The sequence below is a fragment of the Panthera onca genome, chromosome C1 (assembly GCF_046562875.1).
Source record: "Panthera onca isolate mPanOnc1 chromosome C1, mPanOnc1 haplotype 2, whole genome shotgun sequence".
NCBI classification, from domain to species: Eukaryota; Metazoa; Chordata; class Mammalia; order Carnivora; family Felidae; genus Panthera; species Panthera onca.
The window spans coordinates 150,089,047-150,112,613 of record NC_138346.1 but is presented as its reverse complement, the minus strand read 5'-3'; the positions used below and the strand labels follow the sequence as shown (position 1 = coordinate 150,112,613).

General features: G+C 42.9%; 1 protein-coding gene across 4 annotated transcripts in view; it reads right to left on the bottom strand.

Moving 5' to 3' along the window:
- Positions 1–2,769: 2,769 nt before the first annotated feature.
- The window catches only part of MCOLN2 (mucolipin TRP cation channel 2), a 58,062-nt gene continuing 37,264 nt past the window's right edge, over positions 2,770–23,567 (bottom strand). For all 4 annotated transcript variants that reach the window (XM_060625236.2, XM_060625238.2, XM_060625239.2 and 1 more), the window contains exons 8-14: positions 21,021–21,133; positions 19,444–19,593; positions 17,715–17,816; positions 17,490–17,612; positions 8,134–8,340; positions 6,000–6,121; positions 2,770–3,588 (exon numbers count right to left, since the gene is read on the bottom strand). In XM_060625236.2, coding sequence (XP_060481219.1) covers positions 3,552–3,588; positions 6,000–6,121; positions 8,134–8,340; positions 17,490–17,612; positions 17,715–17,816; positions 19,444–19,593; positions 21,021–21,133 — 854 coding nt within the window. In that variant the 3' untranslated portion in view covers positions 2,770–3,551. The remainder of the gene's footprint in view (positions 3,589–5,999; positions 6,122–8,133; positions 8,341–17,489; positions 17,613–17,714; positions 17,817–19,443; positions 19,594–21,020; positions 21,134–23,567) is intronic.

The window sequence follows — 23,567 nt, the reverse complement described above, 5'->3', positions numbered from 1 at the left end:
AAGTGGAAGGAACGGGAAAGCAGAAGTGTTCAGCATTTGCTCCAACTCACTGCATCATGTTCCCTTTCCCATGCCTGTAGTTCACTGTCCTCGCTTAAGGGCCTAATGTCTGAACACCACGCTTGGGGGTTCATCTGTGAGGTCCTCAATCACTCTGTCCCACAAGAGCTGCTTCATGTATGTTTTACAAGTAGTGTGAACTTCTGGACTTGGTAGAGAGACTCAGCATTATGGGTGAGAGTCCAAACTTTCAGTGAGGAGGAGCAAAATGAAGTTTGCTCAACTTACATGAAAATAAAGGTGAAACTGATTAGTAGTAAAGTGAGGTTGAGTCATCCAAAGTTCCTGTGATAAGTGGCAGCCACAGGTGAATTCTTCAGGGAACCGGAGTCGTATCTTTAAACACCGCAGGTCTTTATACTGGCAGGAGCAATCCATGGCCGAGACCACAGTAGCAGTTCACCAAACATACTTCCCTAGTGACTCTGGGGCCCCTGACCATCAGTGACAGGGCTGGGCCACTTTTACAGGAGGCCCTCAGGCACTGGAAGGTGACTGGCTATTTGTCCCTAAGGTGAGAAGCTGGGGTGCCGTGCTTCTCCTCAACCTGAGATTCTGAGCGTAGGCCTCCCCACAGCCAAGGGGCCCTCCCACTCTTATGATATGGGCCCTCAGCACGGTTTAGGGGCAGTGACTGGAATCTCCTGAAGAGCTTCTCCGAAATACCTTCTCTCACCCTTTTGCATTTGCCATCCCACGTCCTCCACGGTGGCCTAGAAGCAAGCTAGCCTATACTTCGCACCTTCTGAAAAATTTGGCTAGGGCAGTGGGCTCCTAGCAGAGGACAGAAGGGCTCGCTGAGAGTGAAGGCACTGGAGGTTCGTGACGGCTTGTGCACCTCAGTGACTTTAACCCTCCATCGGGACTGACAGCTTTGCCCCCGATGGAAGGGCACTTAGGTTGCTCATCTGCTCCACTTCTGCACAACTGTGAGTTCTGACAGCTGCTGAATTGATCATTGCTTCTAGCACATGGCTGCATATGGGATATTTACACACTTAGAGCCCTAACTGGAACAAAGTCCACCAAAAGTGTGTAGTAAGCTCACTACAAAATATTTTCCCGGCCAGCCCAGGTAAATAGATCTGTACATTTGTAGACTATGCTAGGAAAAGCTTCTTAAAGATCTACTATTTACCATGCACTCCCGAGTCATGCCGAGTTCTATACACTTCATATTTCACTCACTTAATCCGCACAGTCCCCATTTTACAGATGAGGAAACTGAAGCCCTGTATGATCCGTCCAAGGAGACTCAGTAGGAGAACAGGAGTCAAGGAAGAAGGGATGTAGACTAAATCTTTACTATTCCCTAGTCCCATGGAACCTACTTATAAACGTGACAGAAAAATCAAAAGGAAAGAACAGCTCAGGTTTCAATTCGATGCCAGGTCAATGCCAAGTTTGCCTGAGTTACCTGACTTATATGCGAATCCCACAGTTGAGGTGTATCACCATTTAGAAGCAAAAAGTAACTTGCCCAAGGCCACAAAGCTACAGGGTAAGCTTGGACTTTCACCTGAGTCTGTCCAGATGGCTCCCATGCCCATGCTCTTCTCTACCACCCCAAGTCAACAAGCTCAGGGCTGTTGTCTCTGGCTTTGGGGGTGCACTGCAAGCCAACGGGGTACATTCTAGTAAGTTGGAGATCCCAGAATGAAACCAGCAAAACCAGAAAGAACATGTCTCCTACCTTTCACAGTGCATTCTCCAAGTAGAGGCCTAGGTAGAAGAGAAAATGGTTTGTCCCAGATGTGTCCATTAAGCAGAGTTACGAGAACAACATTGTTCAATAAAACCCAAACAGACAATACAGTTGGTAAAATGACAACTGTTTACAATTAGTAAAAAGAGAGAAAACAATGTTTCCACAGATATAGGGTAACCTTGAGAAAGATTTTTCTCCCTGAAAGTGTTTTGTCCAGCTAGAGAGAAAAGAAATAAAAGGAAACATGAAAGCCAATAAAAGAAAACGCAAGCATGAAAGACCATCATTAATCTTCTATTCAAATGGTAGTCACAGCTGCAGATTACAGAAGGGCTTTAACAGCAATTCTATTCAGAGACAAACCAAATACTGGGGGTATACTCAGAAGTAAGTAAGTGATTGGATTGCACACCTGATTTGGGAGTGTTGGGAATGACCCTAGAAGTGCCAGTTAAATAATCCTTAGTTTAAAAGATGAATATAACTCTTGACATTTTTTGGTAAGAACTAAGATGGTCATTTTAGCAAAGTATTCTGTGTATAGACATGAGTCATTTATCTACAAATTTTAATGGTATTAAGTGAATGATTTTCCTGGGCTAGGTTTGGTGCAGGCACATGAAGAAAATGTGGGGACAAGGGGAGAGAAAAGGGGTATGAGAAAGAAAATGTGGTAGGGGCTTGACAGGGAAGGGCAGGAAAAAAAGAGGGAGAGCATTGGGATGAGGGTTCTGCTTGATTCCAATTCTGTTCTTCTCTAATAAATTTAAAATACAAAAGTACAAAATAAATCCATACATGAAGTAATCTTAATCTCAAGTTATTATCATAAATATTTATCGGATAACTTCTATATACTAACCCCTATATCTCCTTCATTGCTTTTAAGAAAGGGAGAAACCCCTTCCGGAGACCAGATAGGTTACAGAGATATGATCTGAATTTTACAGTAGGTAGATATTAAGAAATACTACATTTAAAAAAAAAAGCAGTAGCTCCACTTGTGATAAAAATAAATTTATTTGGGAAAAAAAAATACCATCTTTCCTTGCTTGACAAGGGCAAATTGCCACCATAGTGGAGTTCAGTTGTTAAAATGAGTGACCATTGCTCCCCTTCACTTCCATGTCATGTATGCATAATCAACAAGTAGGACAAGTGACAAGGTGTACAAATGACTGTTTCCAATTCATCCCACTGACCATGCCAACAGTTGCTTCCTGTCATGCTGGAAAACAAACAAACATAGGAAAACAGGCCAAGACGGTCTTTTTGTTGATTTGTGTTCTTTAATTGGCTTAATAGTTCTCCACCTTGCAATTTCTAACTGAGTATTGGAACCAACTTCATTTCTGTACACACCATGAATTGACAAATGTCTTCTAATCCCAAATCACTTTTAAAACAAACCCTTACTGAATGATTAACACATATCTTTCAATGCATGGCTTTAGGTGCCATTGTTTTGGCACACTTTGAAACGTGATTTTTTTTTCCATCCCAACATTGTGATGTCATAAATTAAAAGTTCAACGCAGAATTTCATTATCACTGCTCCATTGCACTAATGCCCAGTAGTTGACCGTGGTCTATGCTTCACCATCCAAGTTTATAAAAGGAACTTTGGAATTTCAGTTGTGTTCAACCAGCTAACAGTCCTCTTTCCTGCTCCACGATTAAATAAGTCAGTATTTTTGGAAGTGCTGGTCCGAGCTGTTTGGGGCCCTCTGCATTGTCACAGGGTAAAGAGGCCTGAAACTTGATTATCTTTAGCAGGAAGATTTTAGTTCATAAGTACCAAGTGGTCATCACTTCCTTTCCTGTATCCGAAAGGGGAAGGAGGAAAGAGAAAACAATGATTTCAGAATCTGTGGGATGGAATAGGAATACTCTGCAGTCAGGCATGCATAGGTTATAGACACACTGAGTTCGACATATAAGAAGAAAAGGTAAGAAGGTCAATGTACATTATTTTTGGTTTGACTAGATGCTTTTGGCAATTCTGAGGAGTTGTCCATGTAAAAGGACCCTGCGTCTCCTTTCATTGACAAAGCAGTGGCTTTGTCACATGACAACAACATATGGCTACAATTGGCTACTCAATGGCTACAACAGATTTTCCCCTTTGCTGCAGTGGAGAAGGGGAAAGGTTAATTCTGTATTTGTCCAACCAGGTATATCTTTCCAAAGAATCACATCACATGAGACCTGGTTTCAGAGGTCATCTGTTTTACTCTGATGGCACTGGAAGGACCAAGAGGTTAAGGAGAGATCATGGGACACATTTGGTAACCAGAAGGGTCCAAAACAGAAATCCAGGTGTTCTGATGATCAGTCCAGAGACTCTGTCAACAATTTGAAGGAAAATCAGTCTATTGTGGTTGCTGGACCTGTTTGATTAAAAAAGTGACCCCCATCTGTGTTCTGCAGGAGACAGAGCTGTCAGTTGGGGGTGTCAGGGATAGGCACCAGAAAGGGGACCTAGACACCAATATTTGTGATGCCCTTACTCCCCACATTCCCTCAGTGAGGTCTCTCTCTAATATTTACTCTCCCTTTATGGCCTTCCTCAATTTCTACCATTCTTAGGTTCCTAACCTTTAAATACCTCCAGGTGTACTTTTTGATGGAGTCAAAGTCATCATTTATTCTCATGGCCCCAGGACCATCCATTTCCGGCATCAGTCCCGTGACCTTCATTTACTCTCTGTAGGGTCCATCCCAATTGGCCTGGGGTCCAATCAGATCAAGCTTTGATCTGATTATTCAACTAAAACTTCTCCAGTTGACGTCACCATGACCATCTTCGGTAACGACCACTTCTGTTTTTATTTTTGATAGCCTCTTTTTTCAAAAGTTTCACCATTTTAGTTCTTCAGCTGACTTCCTTGGTAGACTCCCTCAGTCCACTGAATTCTTTCATTTGTCATGATGAGCAGACCCTCCTGTGAAGCAGGCATCTTCTCAACAGCACCTCGCATGCCATACAGTGGACCGTCTGCTGATAGTGATTCTTCTTCTCAGTTCTCAGACCCAATCCGACCAAGACGTTTTCTAGTCCCTCCCTTAAACCTTTTGCTCATTCCATGTGGCTGCACAAGAAAACATTTAACATCCTCCTGTGGCTTTTGTGATGCACACCAAAGTCCAAAAATCAAATACCAAAAACTTATCGGTTACTTTCCAGAATTCACAATTACATTCTCTAGTGATGATTTTTTCTTTACAGTTAAACACACATTGGAAAAAACTTTGAGAGACTTTCCTTACATAAGGTGCCTCTTAGGAAGCCACTGCCTATTAAGAAAATTAATTTCCCTTTATCCCAGCTTCCATGGCAACACTTTAATGCTCTGAGAGGAAGAAATGTGATTTTAAAAAACTGAACTTTTCTCAGAAGACTTCATTTCATATTTACCAGACATTCTTTGGAAACGCTCACTCATATCATTTCAAATCCCAAGATGCGGTATGAATCGATTAACAGAAAATACATCCTGTGGTTTAAAGTAGCAATTACGTTCTTCCATCTCCCTTCAGGAATTTGATTTAGAGATTTCCTCTCGAAAAACATGGGTAGGGGATATTTTCAGTCAACAACCCCACCTGTGACTACAGAGGAACATAAATAAGGGCACAATTAAGAAAACTATCCTCATGTGACCCCTATTTTACCCCCAAACCACTAAGTGGATGCTTTGCCACTGAGGTGTAGACCATTTGCATAAGTGTCCTGCCGAATGCCAGCAAAGCACAGTTGGTTGATGGAGAGCTACTGATACGTGTTCCCAACCAAAGCTATGCACAGCCTCCTCTCAAGCAGGTTCTCTGCTCAGCTCAAGAAAGGTTATTTATACCAAATACTGTGGAAAGGGAAAGGCCGTGGACATTCCTAGAGCTCCACTCCTAAAAATAAGAGTTCTGACCTCTTACTTTGGCCACCTCAGAGTTCACCTTCTTGACGTTAGCGGACATAACCCAGGCCTTCTTGTTAGGGTCTCATCATATTCCCTAGAGATTTCAACCACGTCATGTAGCTTTCTACCCCGTTTTGTAAGAAACAATTCATTTCTAAAGCCAGTTTCAGTGGGAGGAAAGAAAATGAAAGATGAATTATTTCCCACAATAAGCTGATCTCTGAGAATAGGGTAAACCTTGGAAGAACCCGTTGTTAAGGCCACAGAGAAGATCACCTCAGGAGCATGGAGACCTGATTAAACACAATACTGACCTCCTCAGGCAGCAGATGCAGGACAAGAAGGGTGAGGCCTCTTTCTGATACTTCTCTTTGCTACCACACTCCTTCAGGAATTCCTGAAGGTCCGTTTCAGGAAATCCATTCTGTTGGTATTTCTTTAAAAAGTACATAATGTTGTTACCTTATTTGCAGAGCATGAGAAATGGCTCCCTCTGTCAACACATCAAACCCACCTTTGCTAAAATAAAACTCTCCCACGTTGCTAGCTCCGATCCAAGAACTGATATTAACAGTGAGGCATCAATCTGTCAGTCCCAGAAAGCTAAGCCAGGGCCACCATGGGAACGGAAAACAATCCAAAAAACCCAGAAAGAAAGCCATGGCTGGGCAAGGGAGGGGTGTGTTAATAAAGGGAATGAAGGAAATAGTCAAAAGTCTAAAATTTTAATGTTAAGACCAGATAAGACCTCCCCTTTCTCTCACTGCCAATGTAGAGCCCTCAGGGAAGTAATCCCTATTTCCTCTACTTTTTATTTTTTAGTTTATTTATTTATTTATTTTGAGAGACAGCACACAAGTGGGGCAGTGCGGAGAGGGAGAGGGAGAGACAGAATCCCAAGTAGGCTCAATGCTAACAGCACAGAGCCCGACACGGGGCTCAAACTCACGAACCACGAGATCACGACCTGGGCCGAGATCAAGGGTCCGACACTTAAACGACTGAGCCAGCCAGGTGCCCTATTTTCTCTACTTTTGTAGAAATTGGTCACTTAGTGGGGGAGAAGGCAGAGGGGTCTTCCCACTTACCTCACGCTTACTGAAGTCACCGAGGCTTGGCCCGCTCGCTGGGGCAGGGGCACTGCCACATCAAAGACAGGAACCCACAGGGCAGGAGTACGCAGTTCCTGTCTCCATGCCCAGCCCTGCTGCTACAGCCAAACAACCATTCCCACGGGAGCACTCAGCTCGCCATACTCAGAGTGCTCAGAAGTATTTCCAATAGACTGTCCTCTTCCGAATTAGTCTGAGAAGGGCTTAGGAAGAGGACAAAACCCCAAGGCACTGACATGAACCCCTGGTCCTGAAACAGGATTTTCCAAGCACAACCATCTGCTGTGGAGATGCGGCCACACTAGGCAGCACAGAGCTCGCTTCAAGCTACAACTCAGTTAAACAGGTCCAGTCTGAAAGGATACAGAACCCACAGGACGGCTTCAGAAGCTAGGACACTCAGCAGTCACAAAAGGCTCAGTTTTCATGATTTAAAGGAAATTCGCACCACACACATGGTTATGTCATGCCGTGTTAGCAGTGTATCCATATCTGGACAGGCTGTCACGACAGCAGTCACCCCTCATCACTCAAACTTATTCAAAAGCTCAAGTTCCAGAACAGGCAGGTACACCTATACCTGCCATTGCCAACACGGACAGCCCAACTATGTGATTTACCATGCTCGGCCCATCCCGACCCACTTCCTTTCTCTCTTCCAGCATACTTCTAAACCCACCCACCCTGGTCAGGGGAACAGGGACAATGCCCCAAATGTATACTTAAAATTAACTTCCAGGGGCACCTGGGTGGCTCAGTCAGTTAAGCTTCTGACTTCAGCTCAGGTCATGATCTCACGGTTCACGAGCCTGAGCGCCACATGAGGCTTTCTGCTGTCAGCACAGAGCCTGCTTCGGATCCTCTGTCCCCACCTCTGTGTGCCCCTCCCCCAATTGCACTCTCTCTGTGTCTCTCTTAAAATAAGGAAATAAACTTTAAAAAATAAAATAAAATTGGGGCACCTGGGTGGCTCAGTCAGTTAAGCATCCGACTTCAGCTCAGGTCATGATTTCACAGTTTGTGAGTTCAAGCCCTGCATCAGGCTCTGTGCTGACAGCTCAGAGCCTGGAGCCTGCTTCAGATTCTGTGTCTCCCTCTCTCTCTGCCCCTCCCCCACACATACTCTGTCTCTCTCTCTCTGTCTCAAAAATAAATAAAACATTAAAAAAATAAAAATAAAAAATAAAATGAACTTCCAACACCTAAAAAGTTTCTTTTCCACAAAGCCTCAAAATCAAAATACTACTGTCCTATTTTAAGTAAAAAGTGTAGTATTTTCCTACGTTCCAATCCAGATAGAATTTGTAGTCATTTTTTGGCAGCAAAGATTACTTACCTTGATGGTATCATAAGAATCTGTAATAAGTGCAATGAACAGGCTGAGGATCATATATATAAAAAGACTGATGAAGGAATATAAATACAGGCGACTGAACAGCCACACCAAGATGCTCTTCTGCTGTATTTGAGCAAAGGTCGCAAACATGTCATCACCATTGACCAGAGAAAACAGACACTCAGCAACTGTGTTCAGATCTTCAAACTGTAGGGGGGGAAACCAGAAATTTTTAAGATGTAATATCCAAAAAAAACAGAGAAGCATCTAGTTAGCTTCTTTTGCTGATGCTGTTGTCACTATCATTAAGTGACATTCATTTTATTTATTTATTTATTTATTTTTTTAACGTTTATTTATTTTTGAGACAGAGAGAGACAGAGCATGAACGGGGGAGGGGCAGAGAGAGAGGGAGACACAGAATGGGAAGCAGGCTCCAGGCTCTGAGCCATCAGCCCAGAGCCCGATGCGGGGCTCGAACTCACGGACCGCGAGATCGTGACCTGAGCTGAAGTCGGATGCTTAACCGACTGAGCCACCCAGGCGCCCCGACATTCATTTTATTTTTTAAAATTTGTTTATTTAAGTTCAAGTTAGTTAACATACACTGTAGTATCGGTTTCAGGAGTAGAACCCAGTGATTCATCACTTACATACAACACCCAGTGCTCATCCCAACAAGTGCCCTCCTTAATGTCCTTCACCCATTTAGCCCATCCCCCCAACCCGATCAACCCTCAGTTTATTCTCTGTATTTAAGAGTTTCTTATGGTTTGCCTCCCTCTTTTTATCTTATTTTTCCTTCCCTTCCCTTATGTTCATCTGTTTAGGTTCTTAAATTCCACATATGAGTGAAATCATATGATATCTGTCTTTCTCTGTTTTATTGCACTTAGCATAATGCACTCAAGTTCCATCCACGTTGTGCAAATAGCAAGATTTCATTCTTCTTGATTGCTGAGTAATATTCTACTGTATATATGTGTGTGTGTGTGTGTGTGTGTGTGTGTGTGTGTGTACCACATCTTCTTTATCCATTCATCAGTCAAGGGACATGTGAACTCTTTCCATAATTTGGCTATTGTTGATAGTGTTGCTATAAACACTGGGGTGCATGTGCTCCTTCGAATCAGCATTTTTGTATCTTTTAGATAAATACCTAGTAGTCAGTTGCTGGGTCGTACGGTAGTTCTATTTTTAATTTTTTCAGCAACCTCCATACTATTTTCCAGAGTAGCTGCACCAGTTTTCATTCCCACCCACAGTGCAAAAGGGTTCCTCCTCCTTGCCCACATCTGTTGTTGCCTGAGTTGTTACTTTTAGCCATCCTGCCAGGCATGAGGTGGTATCTCATCATGGTTTTGATTTGTATTTCCCTGATGATGAGTGATGTTGAGCATTTTTTCATGTGTCTGTCAGCCATCTGAATGTCTTCTTTGAAAGGTGTCTATGCATGTCTTCTGCCCATCTCATTTCTTCACTGAATTATTTGGGTGTTTTTTTTGGTTTTTTTTTTTTTTTTTTTTGTGTTGAGTTGGATAAGTTCTGTATAGATTTTGGATAACACCCCTTTATCCAATAACTAATTCATTTTCAAACATCTAGAATATACCACAATACGAAAACATTATTCAAAACTCTCCTCCACGCTTACAATCTTAGTATTTCTCTCACTTTTTTTCCTTTGAACTTTTTATATACTTGTGGTCACATCATCTAAGAATTTTGGATATTGATTTTTTTTCTACTTAACATTTCTTGAGTTATTCACACTTAGAAAGCATTCTTTTTATGTAACAGGCCATTCCTTGGATGTCAAATTTAACTATTTCCTTGTCACTAGACATCCCAATAATATTTGTTATTATAAAGGACAATGTAATAAACATGTCTTAGCATAATGTTTTTTCCTATTATTGGTTCTAAGTGATGCATGTCTGCCAAACCACTTTCTGAAGGAACTGTGTACTCTACAACCAGCAAGATAGAAGTGGCTGAGACACAGCACGGGCTCGAGAAAGTTTTGCCACATGGAGTGTTTCACTGTAGCCTTTCCAACCACAGGTTCAGGTAATTATAGCACATTAAAAACAAAGATCACCACGGTGGGAAAGTGTCAAAAGATGAAGGATCACGGCTCATGCCTTCAAAGGCAGTTGGAACAACAGAAACAACACAATGAAAAATAATAGGCAGCTATTACTTGATGCTTGTATGTCAGGTACTGTGCTAAGCATTTCTGTCTCCTCTTGTTTGGTCTCTACAGCCCAGGCACAGGTTTCTTGGCTTAGTGCAGAAGATTGTGTTAAAGCGTATAGAACAGCTCAGCCTTCAGTTTTGACCTTGATAGTTGCATGAAACAAAACATATGATCAAATCTGGTTCGCAAACTACTCACAAAAAGCGAGCAGTCCACAAAGCTCCAACTTCCTGTGTTGTCATACTAATGTAAATCCTAGTAACTTGACACACAGGCAAGCTTTCTCCTCTTTAAGTGTTACATTTAATATGTCCAGGGAGAATGACTGTTTTCCTTTTTGAGAAACTGTGTAATTAACAATGTGACAATCCCTGGGTTAATAGTAAATCTTGATAGTATTATTGCTCTTCCAATTCCATGCCACTGCTTTAAAGGTGACTCACGAGTAAAAATCATAGTTTAATACAATCTCTCAGATCTGGAGTACTTACTATTTAGTGCTCAGGAAAATTTACGTTTCTCTTTCTCACTTACGTCCTGCTCTGAATGCTTATCAACATTCTTGTCACTAGGGGGCAGTGTTGTACTGTGCGGAATAAATACTGAGCCTAAGAATTTCTGCTTCAATTCACTGGTTTCAAGGCCTCAGGATGAGTGGCTCTTTCTCCTTTGCCCTCCATTTCCTCTACCCCATCATTACTCTGGAAGATGCTTAGATAATGTTGCTTGGATTTTACTAAAATAGCTACCATTCCCAAGCATTATATGTTAGATAGATATAGTGCTCAAGTTCTTTACCTCTTGCTGTCAACCCACCCAGCAGCCCTGTAGGGGAAATATTACATTTCTTTTACCTAAAAGGGCTCCCATGCTAATAGTGGACAGGCCAAGATACACAATGCCCTGTGGTAGAGCTGGGGTGGGCTGTGTAAGCAAAGCGGCCCTCAGAACTATGGCCCGCAGGCTGAGTAGTTCACCAGTGAGAGGAGAAAGGGGAGCGTTTATCAGTGGACATAGGGGAAAACAGCGCTCTACCGGGAAGTGGCTGGAGTCACGCAGCAAGGGCAACCTCTGGTCTTCTACACACTTCAAACTCCTACAGGCCAACTTGAAACCAGTAAAAATACTCTATCCAGAAGAGTGACACAAGCTGGTCTGTTTGTTAAAGGTAACCGCAGCCCACGGAAGATCTCCTAGAATGAGATAAGCCTAGGGGCAGGGAGGCCAGTGAGAGGTGAGTGCGGGAGCCGGGGGTTGCAAGGAACCCAGGGGAGACCGGAAAGAGAAGGAAACGAAGATGAAAATAAGTCTGGGAAGAGACACCTAAGGGACTCAGTTTTAGATGAGGCGAGTCTGAGGAGCCAGAGGGAAATGCTGATATTAAGCAGTTAGTTGGAGGCATACACCTGGAGTTCAGGAGCTGAGCGTGTGCAGAGTGGAATTCCACCAGCAGCCCTCCTGGCTTTAAGTGGTTAACAACCTATTGCCACAGCGACTAACAACAGCAGGTGCATAATAAACAAACATCTCTAGGGCCAGGGGGTTAAACATCAGTGGAATGTAAAAGCTTCTATCTAAAGAACAATAATGACCTAATAGGCAAAAGACAATACAGTTTTCAAAAACACAGATGGAACAAGTTAGTGTAGAGTTTTGAACCAAATTCTGTCCTTAGCATGAGGGGCACATGTCCACTGAGTCAGTTTGGCTCTAGGGACAGCCCAGTCCCTGATGAATGTTTACAGGACACCTCGACTCAGAGGTCCAGGTACTACATCACATGCCACAAAGTAAAACCTCCCACCCCCTAACCCAGAAATTGTCCTTTCCCTCCAAATTCCCTATTTCTGTCAATGACTCCAGTCTCCTACCAAAGAACAGTTACGCCAAAACCATCAAATGCTTAAAACTGTGTGTTGAATTGATTAGTCTTCCCTTCTCTTCAATCTTCTAAGGTCTATCCGCGCCTATGATGTTTTTCTGATCCACTCTGATGTCAACACTTACACCCAGATTATTATGAAAACCTCCAAGCAAGTGGTCTTTACTCCAACCTCCTCATCCTGCAGTCCAGACTTCAGTAAAATCTAAACTTCATAGACTATAGACTCCAGGTCATTTCGCTTGCTTAAGAATATACAAAGTAGGGCGCTTGGTCAGTTGAGCATCTGACTTCAGATCAGGTCATGATCCCATGGTTCGTGTGTTCGAGCCCTGCGTCGGGCTCTGTGCTGCCAGCTCAGAGCCTGGAGCCTGCTTGGGATTCTGTGTCTCTCTGTCTCTCTGCCCCTCCCCTGCTCACGCTCTGTCTCTCTCTCTCAAAGATAAATAAACATTAAAAAAAATTGCTTAATTAAAAAAAAAATAATAATATACAAAGTCAGGATGCAAAGTAAAAATCCAAACCAAGAAGGTTGGGAAAAGTTTCTTCTTCACGTGGCCTCTTGCTCTCTCCTCATCATCAATATTAGCATCCTGTGTCTGTCTGCTCCCACACACCAGGCCCACTTCTTTCTCTTTTCCTCACGGATGTGTCCTCTTCACCTGACGTGATGTCCTCCTCCACCTCCTTCTCCCCCGCCCCATCCGTGTATCCCACTAAGCCAATGTTGATGGGCTATTTCAAAGTCTACTTCCAGACAGACTGCGCTGGCTGCTCTAGTCCCTTCCCTGTTCTCTGTATCAGTAAGAACCATAGAGTAAATTATTAGCTTGTCTCCTCATTGGTTTTATACACTTCTCCATGTCCCAACTAGATAATACACACCATGTCTTAACCTCCCTGCTCCATATCCAAATCCACAGGGTAAAAGGGTAAAGCTTGTAACCAAGGGAGAGTAACAAAGGTAGCCCAAACAAAGATCATGCCCGTGCCTTTACCGCATCAGCAACAATTCGGAGAAACTCTGAAGTTGCTCTCCACAAAGATCTGGAGGGAATATTCACTTGAGCAAATCACTGAACAATATGCAGATTATCTAACAGTAAGATGGGCAGTTCTCAGAGTCAATATTTTCCATCCCTACCACCATCCTTAAGACAATGAAATTAAACCTGGTTTCTATAGACATGGATTACAACTCTGCCAGCACCATTAATAATTCTTTTGGAATCTAGTCAATTCCTTTCTTTAGTTTCAAGAACCCGTAACAGTCTGTGCTTCAGGTTCCAAAGCTGCAAATAGTTGTTGGGTACATTCTCAAATTCATTCCTTAGTCTCTTGTGTCTCTTATGCGGTTACTTAGTATCAGCCTAGATATGATATCTGCTTCAATATGAATGTTATTCACAACCATTGTATCTCCCTCTCCTCTATGCACATGAGATGTATTTTAGCCCACCAAACATTTAAAAGAGAACCAATAAAATAAATGGTACACATCCTGCCATTTTGTACCTGGAGAAGTGGCTGTGAACCACACTCGGTTTCAGTGGCCAAAATCCATAGTAGAAGTGAACTTAAATAATATCCAAGGTAAGGAGAATAAGATCCTAATGTGCTTCCAGTCTAAGACTACATTTATATGGAATTGCTTTGGTTCTTTTGAGAACTAGCTGAGCCTCTGCCATGTTTTATGCACTCTGCTAGACCTGGGAAATGCAAAGAGCAACAAGCCACAGTCATTGCCCTCCAAGAACTCAGTCTAGAAGAACCTGACAATGTTTGGTACACAGTAGACACTTAATAAATATTAAGTGGTTATTTTCCCCCCACTAGGTTCTGTGAGACCACTGTGTGAACTCAAGCACTTGTTCCACAAATGATCACTTTGTGACTGAGCCACAGAGAACTTTCATTCGAATGAAAACATTACCTACAGTGGCTTATTACAGAGAAGGGCATAAAAAATTGCTTTAAGAGCTGGTACTGAGAACCTCATGCAACATTCAGGTGAAATGATTTAACTGGCTAACAGCTGTTTTGAATAAGAGAGGTGCTTGGTTAAAAGGAGAAGCCTTGAAAGACTGAAGATGTCATATGGGTTCTATCGAACTTCTACCCAGGGCATCAGTGAAGTCCAGCATTTTTTCAGTGCCTTGGTCTTCTCATTTGTAAAATGGGGACAGTGCAATGTAACACTGATTTATTCTTCACGGTGAAAAAGTCCTATGGAAATGCAAGAGCCACATTAGCATAATGTTCTCCCAAACCTCATCTTCAATTATTAAACATCAACAGTCTGTGTTCCTCTGTGTCCAGACATTCTGAAAGGGCGCTGTGCCAAAGTCCATTAGTGATGGAATCAACATTGGCCAGAACTTGGGTCTTTACTCTCTTTCAGTTGAACCACTGAAATCCAATGTCTAACAGGAAAACAGGAAGCTAGAATATGGAAGTCCTGCTGCCCATCAAAGAGCCTGTGAAAGCCTAGTTCTCCTGATACCTCCTCTTTACAGTGTTCTGTTTGTTCATTTAAAGGAAGAGTTAGCTTCCATACCCAAGGATTTTAGAAATCCTAGAAAATGCTTGTTGTGGTGCCCAGCTTTTCAAGACTTCAGGTAATTCTCAAGGTCTTCTGATTCAAGAGATGCTGACAGAATCTGAAAATTCTGACCGTTTAGATTAATTTGCTGGGGAGGGAGGGGCACGGGGGGCAGTAAACATTTTGAACTTCAGATTCAAAGAAGAAGAAGCAGCAAAATAGAGAAGGAAAATGCAAAATTCCAGAACCCTTGAAGGTTTCGCCCTCCACTGACTAATGCCTTCACTGAGTTAATTCAACTATCCGTTTCCCCAATGTATCAGTCTGGCTAGAGATGAAAGATAGATGCCATAAACAGACCTGCTATGCAACCCTAGAGACAACCCTCATCCCTCTGGTCCTCTGGGGGAGAAACGGACAGCAGACATTAACAGGGAGATACAAGTCCAGAGGTGCAAGGTACAATATGGTAGACATTAGCTACATGTGGCCACCGAGCACCTGATATACAGTTGGTCCAAACTGAGATGTGCTGTCAGGATAAAATACACACCAGATTTCAAAGTATAGAAAAAAAAAAGGAGTATAAAATATCTCAATGTTTTATATTGAGTACATGCTAAAGTAATATCTGGCATATATTGGATTAAATATATAATTAAAATAAATTCATCTGTTTTTTTTTTTTTTTTTTAACTGTGGTTACTAGGAAATTTGGAAATACACATGTGGCTCTCATTTGGAGCTCTCATATTTTTACTGAACAGTGCTAGTCCAGAGAATCTCACTCTCACCTGGATTCTTTAAAAGGACACAACCAAACATAGGAAAACACACTCAGACTCACAAAACAAATAACATCATTTTCTTCAAGGTAATCTTGACACATTGAGGGAAGTAAGACTGATTAAGTAGCTCTCCTCTCATGGTTGATCTATTCATGGGTCAAACCAAATGCTCTTTTGTAATGATCTGTTTTAGAGAATACCAAGAAAAGCCCTACAGGGCATTGGTCAAAGCACGTGGATTGGGGTCACACAAACCTGGGTGTGAATCCTATATGCTATTTACTAGCTGTGTAACCTCAGGAAAACTATCTAACATCTTAAGATCCTGATTTTAGGTAAAAGAAATGTAATATTTCCCCTACAGGGCTGCTGGGTGGGTTGACAGCAAGAGGTAAAGAACTTGAGCACTATATCTATCTAACATATAATGCTTGGGAATGGTAGCTATTTTAGTAAAATCCAAGCAACATTATCTAAGCATCTTCCAGAGTAATGATGGGGTAGAGGAAATGGAGGGCAAAGGAGAAAGAGCCACTCATCCTGAGGCCTTGAAACCAGTGAATTGAAGCAGAAATTCTTAGGCTCAGTATTTATTCCGCACAGTACAACACTGCCCCCTAGTGACAAGAATGTTGATAAGCATTCAGAGCAGGACGTAAGTGAGAAAGAGAAACGTAAATTTTCCTGAGCACTAAATAGTAAGTACTCCAGATCTGAGAGATTGTATTAAACTATGATTTTTACTCGTGAGTCACCTTTAAAGCAGTGGCATGGAATTGGAAGAGCAATAATACTATCAAGATTTACTATTAACCCAGGGATTGTCACATTGTTAATTACACAGTTTCTCAAAAAGGAAAACAGTCATTCTCCCTGGACATATTAAATGTAACACTTAAAGAGGAGAAAGCTTGCCTGTGTGTCAAGTTACTAGGATTTACATTAGTATGACAACACAGGAAGTTGGAGCTTTGTGGACTGCTCGCTTTTTGTGAGTAGTTTGCGAACCAGATTTGATCATATGTTTTGTTTCATGCAACTATCAAGGTCAAAACTGAAGGCTGAGCTGTTCTATACGCTTTAACACAATCTTCTGCACTAAGCCAAGAAACCTGTGCCTGGGCTGTAGAGACCAAACAAGAGGAGACAGAAATGCTTAGCACAGTACCTGACATACAAGCATCAAGTAATAGCTGCCTATTATTTTTCATTGTGTTGTTTCTGTTGTTCCAACTGCCAGAGACCCATGGAAGAAAAACTATAAGATGCAATGATTCCTCTTACTTATTTTGGTATGAAATCAAGGCCTACCTAATTTCATTTCCTGAGGCATCTATCAAATGTACTGTTCTAAAAGAACATCTGAACATAACTTTGATGTCCCTACGATGCTGCTGCTACTGAGTGAAGCCCAGTGTTAGTTTAGAATTCAGATACTGATCTTTAATAAGGCACAAAGAGGACACTGTAATCAAAACCACCTGCAAAGACAAGATGTGTTATCATTTTAATCATAAACCTAACAGGGTCATTCTGGGCAGTCTTTGTCCACCTTCATTCTCCTCAATGAATCTGGACGAAAACCTTACTACTTTAAGTTAGAAGGATATTGTAATAACTTTCCTCATTTACTTTTCATTTTTACTGTAGTGACCTCACGCCCAAATATTTCTCATTTGATGATCAGCTGGGTTAATATGTGCCCCCTGAAGCCAGCCCCAGACAAGGGAAATGCACTCTCTAGTTACAGTTCTATAGTGCTTGCTTTGATATCCTGAAGTCACTTTTGATATCCTGGAAAGGGAAAGAAAGCCAATGCAAAGACAGGTCTTACTGAGGTCGAGGGTACGTGCCAGTGCTGGGTAGAAAGCAGGGCAGTGCTGGGACCCACTTGTAAGAGTCCCGAGTGCTTAATTCATAGAAGCAAGGATTAGTGCTACACACCTTGTCGTGATAAGGTCCTAAAACAATCCAGCCACAGAACGTGTAGCCCAAGTAGATCATACCAGCACAAGCACAGAAGCGAAGAACTTTGGGCAGTGAGGCTTGCATCGTTAAAATGAGCACCTGAAATAAAAATCAACAGGAGGGAATTTAAAAGTAGCTGACTGGCACCCAAAGAAGGAATGAGTCTCAATCCTAGTGCCCTACCCGATGCCACATCCTTACATTATATGCTTGGAAGTAACCCAGGTATCTGATGACGCCAACCCAGACAAAGAGCGTAGACGTTCCGAGCAAAATGCTGCACAGGTCGTAATTGGTGAGATTCTAAAGAATGAAAAAATAGACATGAGTAAAACACTCCACTCCGTTCAGGGTATTAACCTCACTTTAAACTGACTGGAAAAGAATGGACTGACTGCCTCTCTATATGTGATACTAAGAGCCCATAAACTGAAGAAGAAAAGAGCACAATTCCAAATGTGTTTCTCATTTCCTTTTGGTATTTGAATTGGTTGAACTGAGTTTTTGTTCAAACAGTATCTGGAAATAGTAATTGCCTTTACTACTGACCTAGGCATTAAAGAGTATAAAGTAATGGTGTTTGTTAAATATCAAACAATACCATTCACCTATTTTTGAAAGAAAGCTCCAACATGATTTGCTAACCCAGTTCTTTCTCTCAAGGACTTTTAAGTCTAATTGAGGAGACAAACACACAAACACAGTTCTAATTTAATATACTAAGTGCAAAGAGAGCCACAATGCCTGGCATGTCACACAGGGCTCTCCAGAGTGTGACTCCAAATGGAGCCGGGCCAGAGGGCAGGTTGAGAGAGGACACTGCAGGTCAATGGACAAAGGCTGAACAGAGGCACAGGCCAAGAGCCAGCAGGATGTCCTAGAGACGACCACTGATGGGTCCGGGAGACCTAGGACAGGGAGGGAGGCAGAGCGAGATGATGGGTTCCCCAGACACCATGCTGAAAGGAGGACACTTCATCCCAGTTGGGGCCCTGTGAGGCAGAGAGGATTTAGACACTTCTGGACAAATTAGTTTGACAGTGGGGTGGATGGATCTGAGGAATATAAGGAGGAAGGCAGGAAAACCAATGAGAAGACTGTTGTGGGGTGCCTGGGTGGCTCAGTTGGTTGAGCATCCAACTGTTGATTTCAGATGTCATGATCTCACAGTTCTTGAGTTCGAGACCCCCATCAGGCTCTGCGCTGACAGTGCGAGGCCTGCTTGGGATCCTCTCCCACTCCTCTCTCTGCCCCTCCCCACCCCCAAATAAATAAATAAACATTAAAAAAAAAAAAAAGGAATATGCTATAGTAGTATAGGCCTGAGAGGAAGATATCGTGAAGGAAGCCAGAGTAGTCAGGGTGGAGAGGAGGGAGGCACTTCAGGTGGTCGGCATCTGCTGACTGACAGCAAGGAGGGGAGAAGAGCCAGATGAAGGGGGGGTCAAGATGTAGTCATGGGATTAAATCAACTAACAACAAGAAGGTGTCAGGTGCCTAGTGGTCACTCAGTATTCCTGTCCTCACTCCCCTCCAAGCGCACCCATCAATCATGGATAGTCGCCACTGGCTCTTGCCATGATTGGTTCATGGGCCAGCTGCTTCTTCTGCAACTTAAAAAAAAAAAAAGAAAAATGAAGCCCACCCAAACAGCCAATTTTCTCAGTTCCTATTGTGAAGATGCTGAGTTTCCTGGGGGATATTCCTAGGGATATCGTCTTTCACAGAACAACAGTTTCCTTAGTTTCCCTTGATGAGGAATCAAGTCAGAGGAAATAACCCAGGCATCTGATGTGAGATGGTTTTATGGATGTGAGAAAAGAGAAAACATCAGACTCAAAGTAGTCTCCATAAGGATTTTATATCTCAATGTGCCGGGGGTCCCCCAGAAGAAAAGAAAGAGCAGAACATTAAAATGGGTTGCCCTCACCTTTGCTTTAATTTCCATTTTTAATATGGATCCAATTATCGTCATTAGGTCGCTGATAATCACCAGGATATACCATCCATTGATGAACTCCCACTGGTCGGCGTTACACACGTGTCGCTTGTACTTCTCCAGGAAGAAATTGAGAAATCTCTGCGGCAAACATTTTAAAAAGCATTTCTTACAAACCACACTGCCCTCTGGAAGGAGAAGACAAGCGCAAAACAGTGCTCTTGCCTGTAAAATGGTATGGCATTACCTTTCCCAACCCGACAGATCCTCTTTGAGGGTGGGGATTACGGCCCACTTTCCCCCATAATCTATTGCAGCTAAAAGTAAGCATTCTAGTACCTGCTAAGTTAACTCAAACATCAAATGCTTATGTTCTAACACCAAGAGACTCTTGGCATAATTGCTACCGCATAGTACATTCTCAATATTTTACACGTTATCAACTCATTCAATCTGACTCCCCTATGAATCAGGTCTATTTTCAGAAGAAGAAACTGAAGCATGGGAAGGCTAGGCAGGATTTGGGTCTGGGCAGCCTGGTTCCAGAGTGTGTAGTCCCAATGGTGGGAGTCAATCATGACTCCCAATGGTGCCCCCTAACTTCGGCAGACCCAGGACCATGACCTCAGATGGAGATTATCAAGAGGCTTGGGGGACAGGTAAGAGAAGCAGATTATTTACAAAATAAGTTGACAAAGGTCAAGAGTAAGAAAAATAGGGGTGCCCAGGTGGCTCAGTTGGTTCAGTGTCCAAGTTTGGCTCAGGTCGTGATCTCACAGTTCATGAGTTCAAGCCCCACATCAGGCTTGGGCTGACAGCTCAGAGCCTGGAGCCTTCTTCAGATTCTGTGTCTCCCTCTCTCTCTACCCCTCCCCTGTTCATGTTCGCTCTCTCTCTCTCTCAAAAATAAATATTTTTAAAAAAAGAGTAAGAAAAATAGATTGTACACTATTTTCTTGCTCCACGGATGGTATCCACAAATGATGACTTCCTGTATTACCCCTGACCCCAGTCTGCATTTACACACATACAACAAGCCAGAATAAGATTTGTGGGGAGCTGAAGTATATATTCACAAGAACTCTGAGGGTAAAAAGGTAAAATGAAACTCAGGAGAGAATAAACTATTTTTAAAAATAGAAAAAAGTATTCTGTGCTTCATTATAACCCATTTACCATGCCTCCCTGTCAAAAGGAACTCTGATTTGAAGACAAAAGATGAAACCCACACATGCTATTACTCTGTTCTTAAGATCACGCCTGAATTTAAGAGGGTCTTGTTTATTCTGGAAACATTCAAAAGCCTCAGAGTTCACCACTGTGCACCTATGCTTAGCAGCTCAGTTTTAAGCAGGATAATTATCTGATCCCACCTGACATGCCAGGAGCCTTACCCACCCTGCACACCTCAGGTTGATTAATGCCTTGTAGGGGGACAATCGTTCAAAGGAATCTAATTTAGTCAAGAGCTCCAAAAAGGGCAGGATGACCCAACATCAACTGTCCACTGTCTGAACAAACAGGATGGAGGCCTAGAAGGGGGAGAGAACATTTGAACACACACTTACCTTTCTTAACCTTAGAGCTAGAACAATGGATCTTGTGCACAGAATAAGAGATGCCAAGCATATCACAATGACAAATGCATCAAACGCCAGCACATACTGGGTGTTTTTCTGAACTGAGGAACAAAAACAGAATTCAAATGTTAAACACAGCTTACTTGGGAATAATTCTCAAACAAAATGGCAGTCTGAAAAGTTCAAATGATAAATGCTTAAATATCAGAAATCACACTGCATTCATTTAGAAGTCTTTAGGGTAAAACATTCTCTGATGTTAAGTTATACATTTAAAAACATAAACTCTTTGGGGCACCTGGGTAGCTTAGTCGGTTGGGCATCTGACTTCAGCTCAGGTCATGATCTCACGGTCCGTGAGTTCGAGCCCCGCGTCGGGCTCAGTGCTGACAGCTCAGAGCCTGAAGCCTGTTTCAGATTCTGTGTCTCCCTCTCTCTCTGACCCTCCCCTGTTCATGCTCTGTCTCTCTCTGTCTCAAAAATAAATAAACATTAAAAAAATTAAAAAAAAAACAACATAAACTCTTTGCTAAATGTACTAAAAATATTTCCTATAGAATAGAACTCAACAGAAGGTGGTCCATTTGGGCTCTATTCAAAAGAGGCAAAACTGGTTCTTTTTCATAAAAACACAAATATCAAATTTTCTGTTACTGAAGGAACAATTCAAAACACTGCTCCTCAGAATCCCCATTTCCTTTCTTTTTTAATGTGCATTTGCTTTTGTGTGTGTGTGTGTGTGTGTGTGTGTGAGAGAGAGAGAGAGAGAGAGAGAAAGAGAGAGAGAGAGAGAGAGAGAGAGAGAAACAGGGTGCAAGTGGAGGAGGGGCACAAAGAGAGGGAGACACAGAATCCAAAGCAGGCTCCAGGCTCTGAGCTGTCAACACAGAGCCCGGCGTGGGGCTTGAACTCACGAACTGTGTGTGAGATCATGACCTGAGCCAAAGTTGGGCACTACACTGACTGAGCCAACCGGGTGCCCCCAGAATCCCCCCTTCTGTTTCTCGACCTTACTGTGTACTATGTACTGTCCCAGTTCAATAAGCTTCTTCTGCACATGGAGAAAACCACCTCTTGGAATGGAATCACAGCAGTAATCAAATTGTGGTCGCAGACTACACAGTAGCACGGGGGAATGTACTGGAGGAAGATGTACCTGTAACCTCTGCTTCTCGGAGACCTGATGGTAGCATTCCAAGTGCCTGGCCCCCTGCCCATGCCTGCAGCTTCGTCACCTGCCCCTCGGTGCTCTCCCCCACCTTCTCTACCTTGATGCGACACTGTTCTTCCTCTGTCCCTGCTCCTACCAGATTTGCTGGCCCTCTTGCCTCAGGGACTTCTCAAGTGCTGATCCCTCTGCCTGGAGCACACCATACAAGTCAGATTATTCTTTTTCAACCTTGGGTTTCAGATGAAATATTAAACATTTCAGATTAAACATTTAGGGAAGAGAATTCCCTGAATTCCCATCTTTATTAGCCCCTCCTATATTCTCACAGCACTCTCCACAAGTATACATACTCATAGCTCCTTTCATTCTTCTTCGTGTGATGGCCACTGAACCCATAATGATGTCTTCTAAGATGGCACACACAGCAAGGAACACAGCGACAGTGCAAAAAAGGAAAGACACAGTCTCTGGAGCCTGATGAGCTGGCTCTGAACCTCAGCTCTGCACTCAGAAGCTGTGAAGCCTTGGGGAAGGTCCTTCAGGGTCCTCATCCTTTGTCACCACCCCCCCCCCTCAAAATAGGTAGAATAAAAAAAAAAAACTCTACATCATAGGGCTGTTGTGAAGATTAAACAAGCTCATATATGAAAGCACTTGGAACAGTCCCAGGCAAACCACAGCACGCATTCACAGTGCTTCTTGTTGTGTATCATTTGACGCCTACCTTCCCCACTAAATGATTGACTCTAGGAAGTGGGGACTGTATGTGTTTGTTCAACACTACAGTGTCTGTGCTTTCGTAATGCCTCAGTGTGTTTATGAGTAAGTGGAGAGCACTGGCACAACATGAGAAGACTACTGGATAATCCAAGTTAGAACCTGTAAAGGGCTGAGGGAGAGGAGAAGGCACAGAGCTGTGAGAGACCAAGAGTCAATCTGGTCTCCAGAGGGACCTAAGCAAGAAGAGAGAAGGACCATCCAGGAATGACTCCGGTTTTTCTGTCTTGGTGAGCTGAGCTCAGTCTGGACATTCATGACGAGAGAGGAACACCTGGTGGCAGCTAAAGCCATGGGTGTGGACATAGCCACTGAGAGAGACCACAGAGGAAAACACAACTAGGAAGGATAGGGGTGGGGGGGGGGAGGGGCAGCAAGGTGGGGCATTATGAGGAGATGAGCTCAAAAAGTAGACTGAGAAGGGCCATGGGACAAGGGAATGGGACTGAGGGCAGGTGAACTTCAGTGGCGTGCTCAGAGGGGATTATAAATCGGAGCACTCCACAGCGACACCTCTGCAGAAAAGGCATCTAACAAAAAGACCAAGTGTGTATGGATTTAGTAATGCAAGGGCGTGAGCAACAACG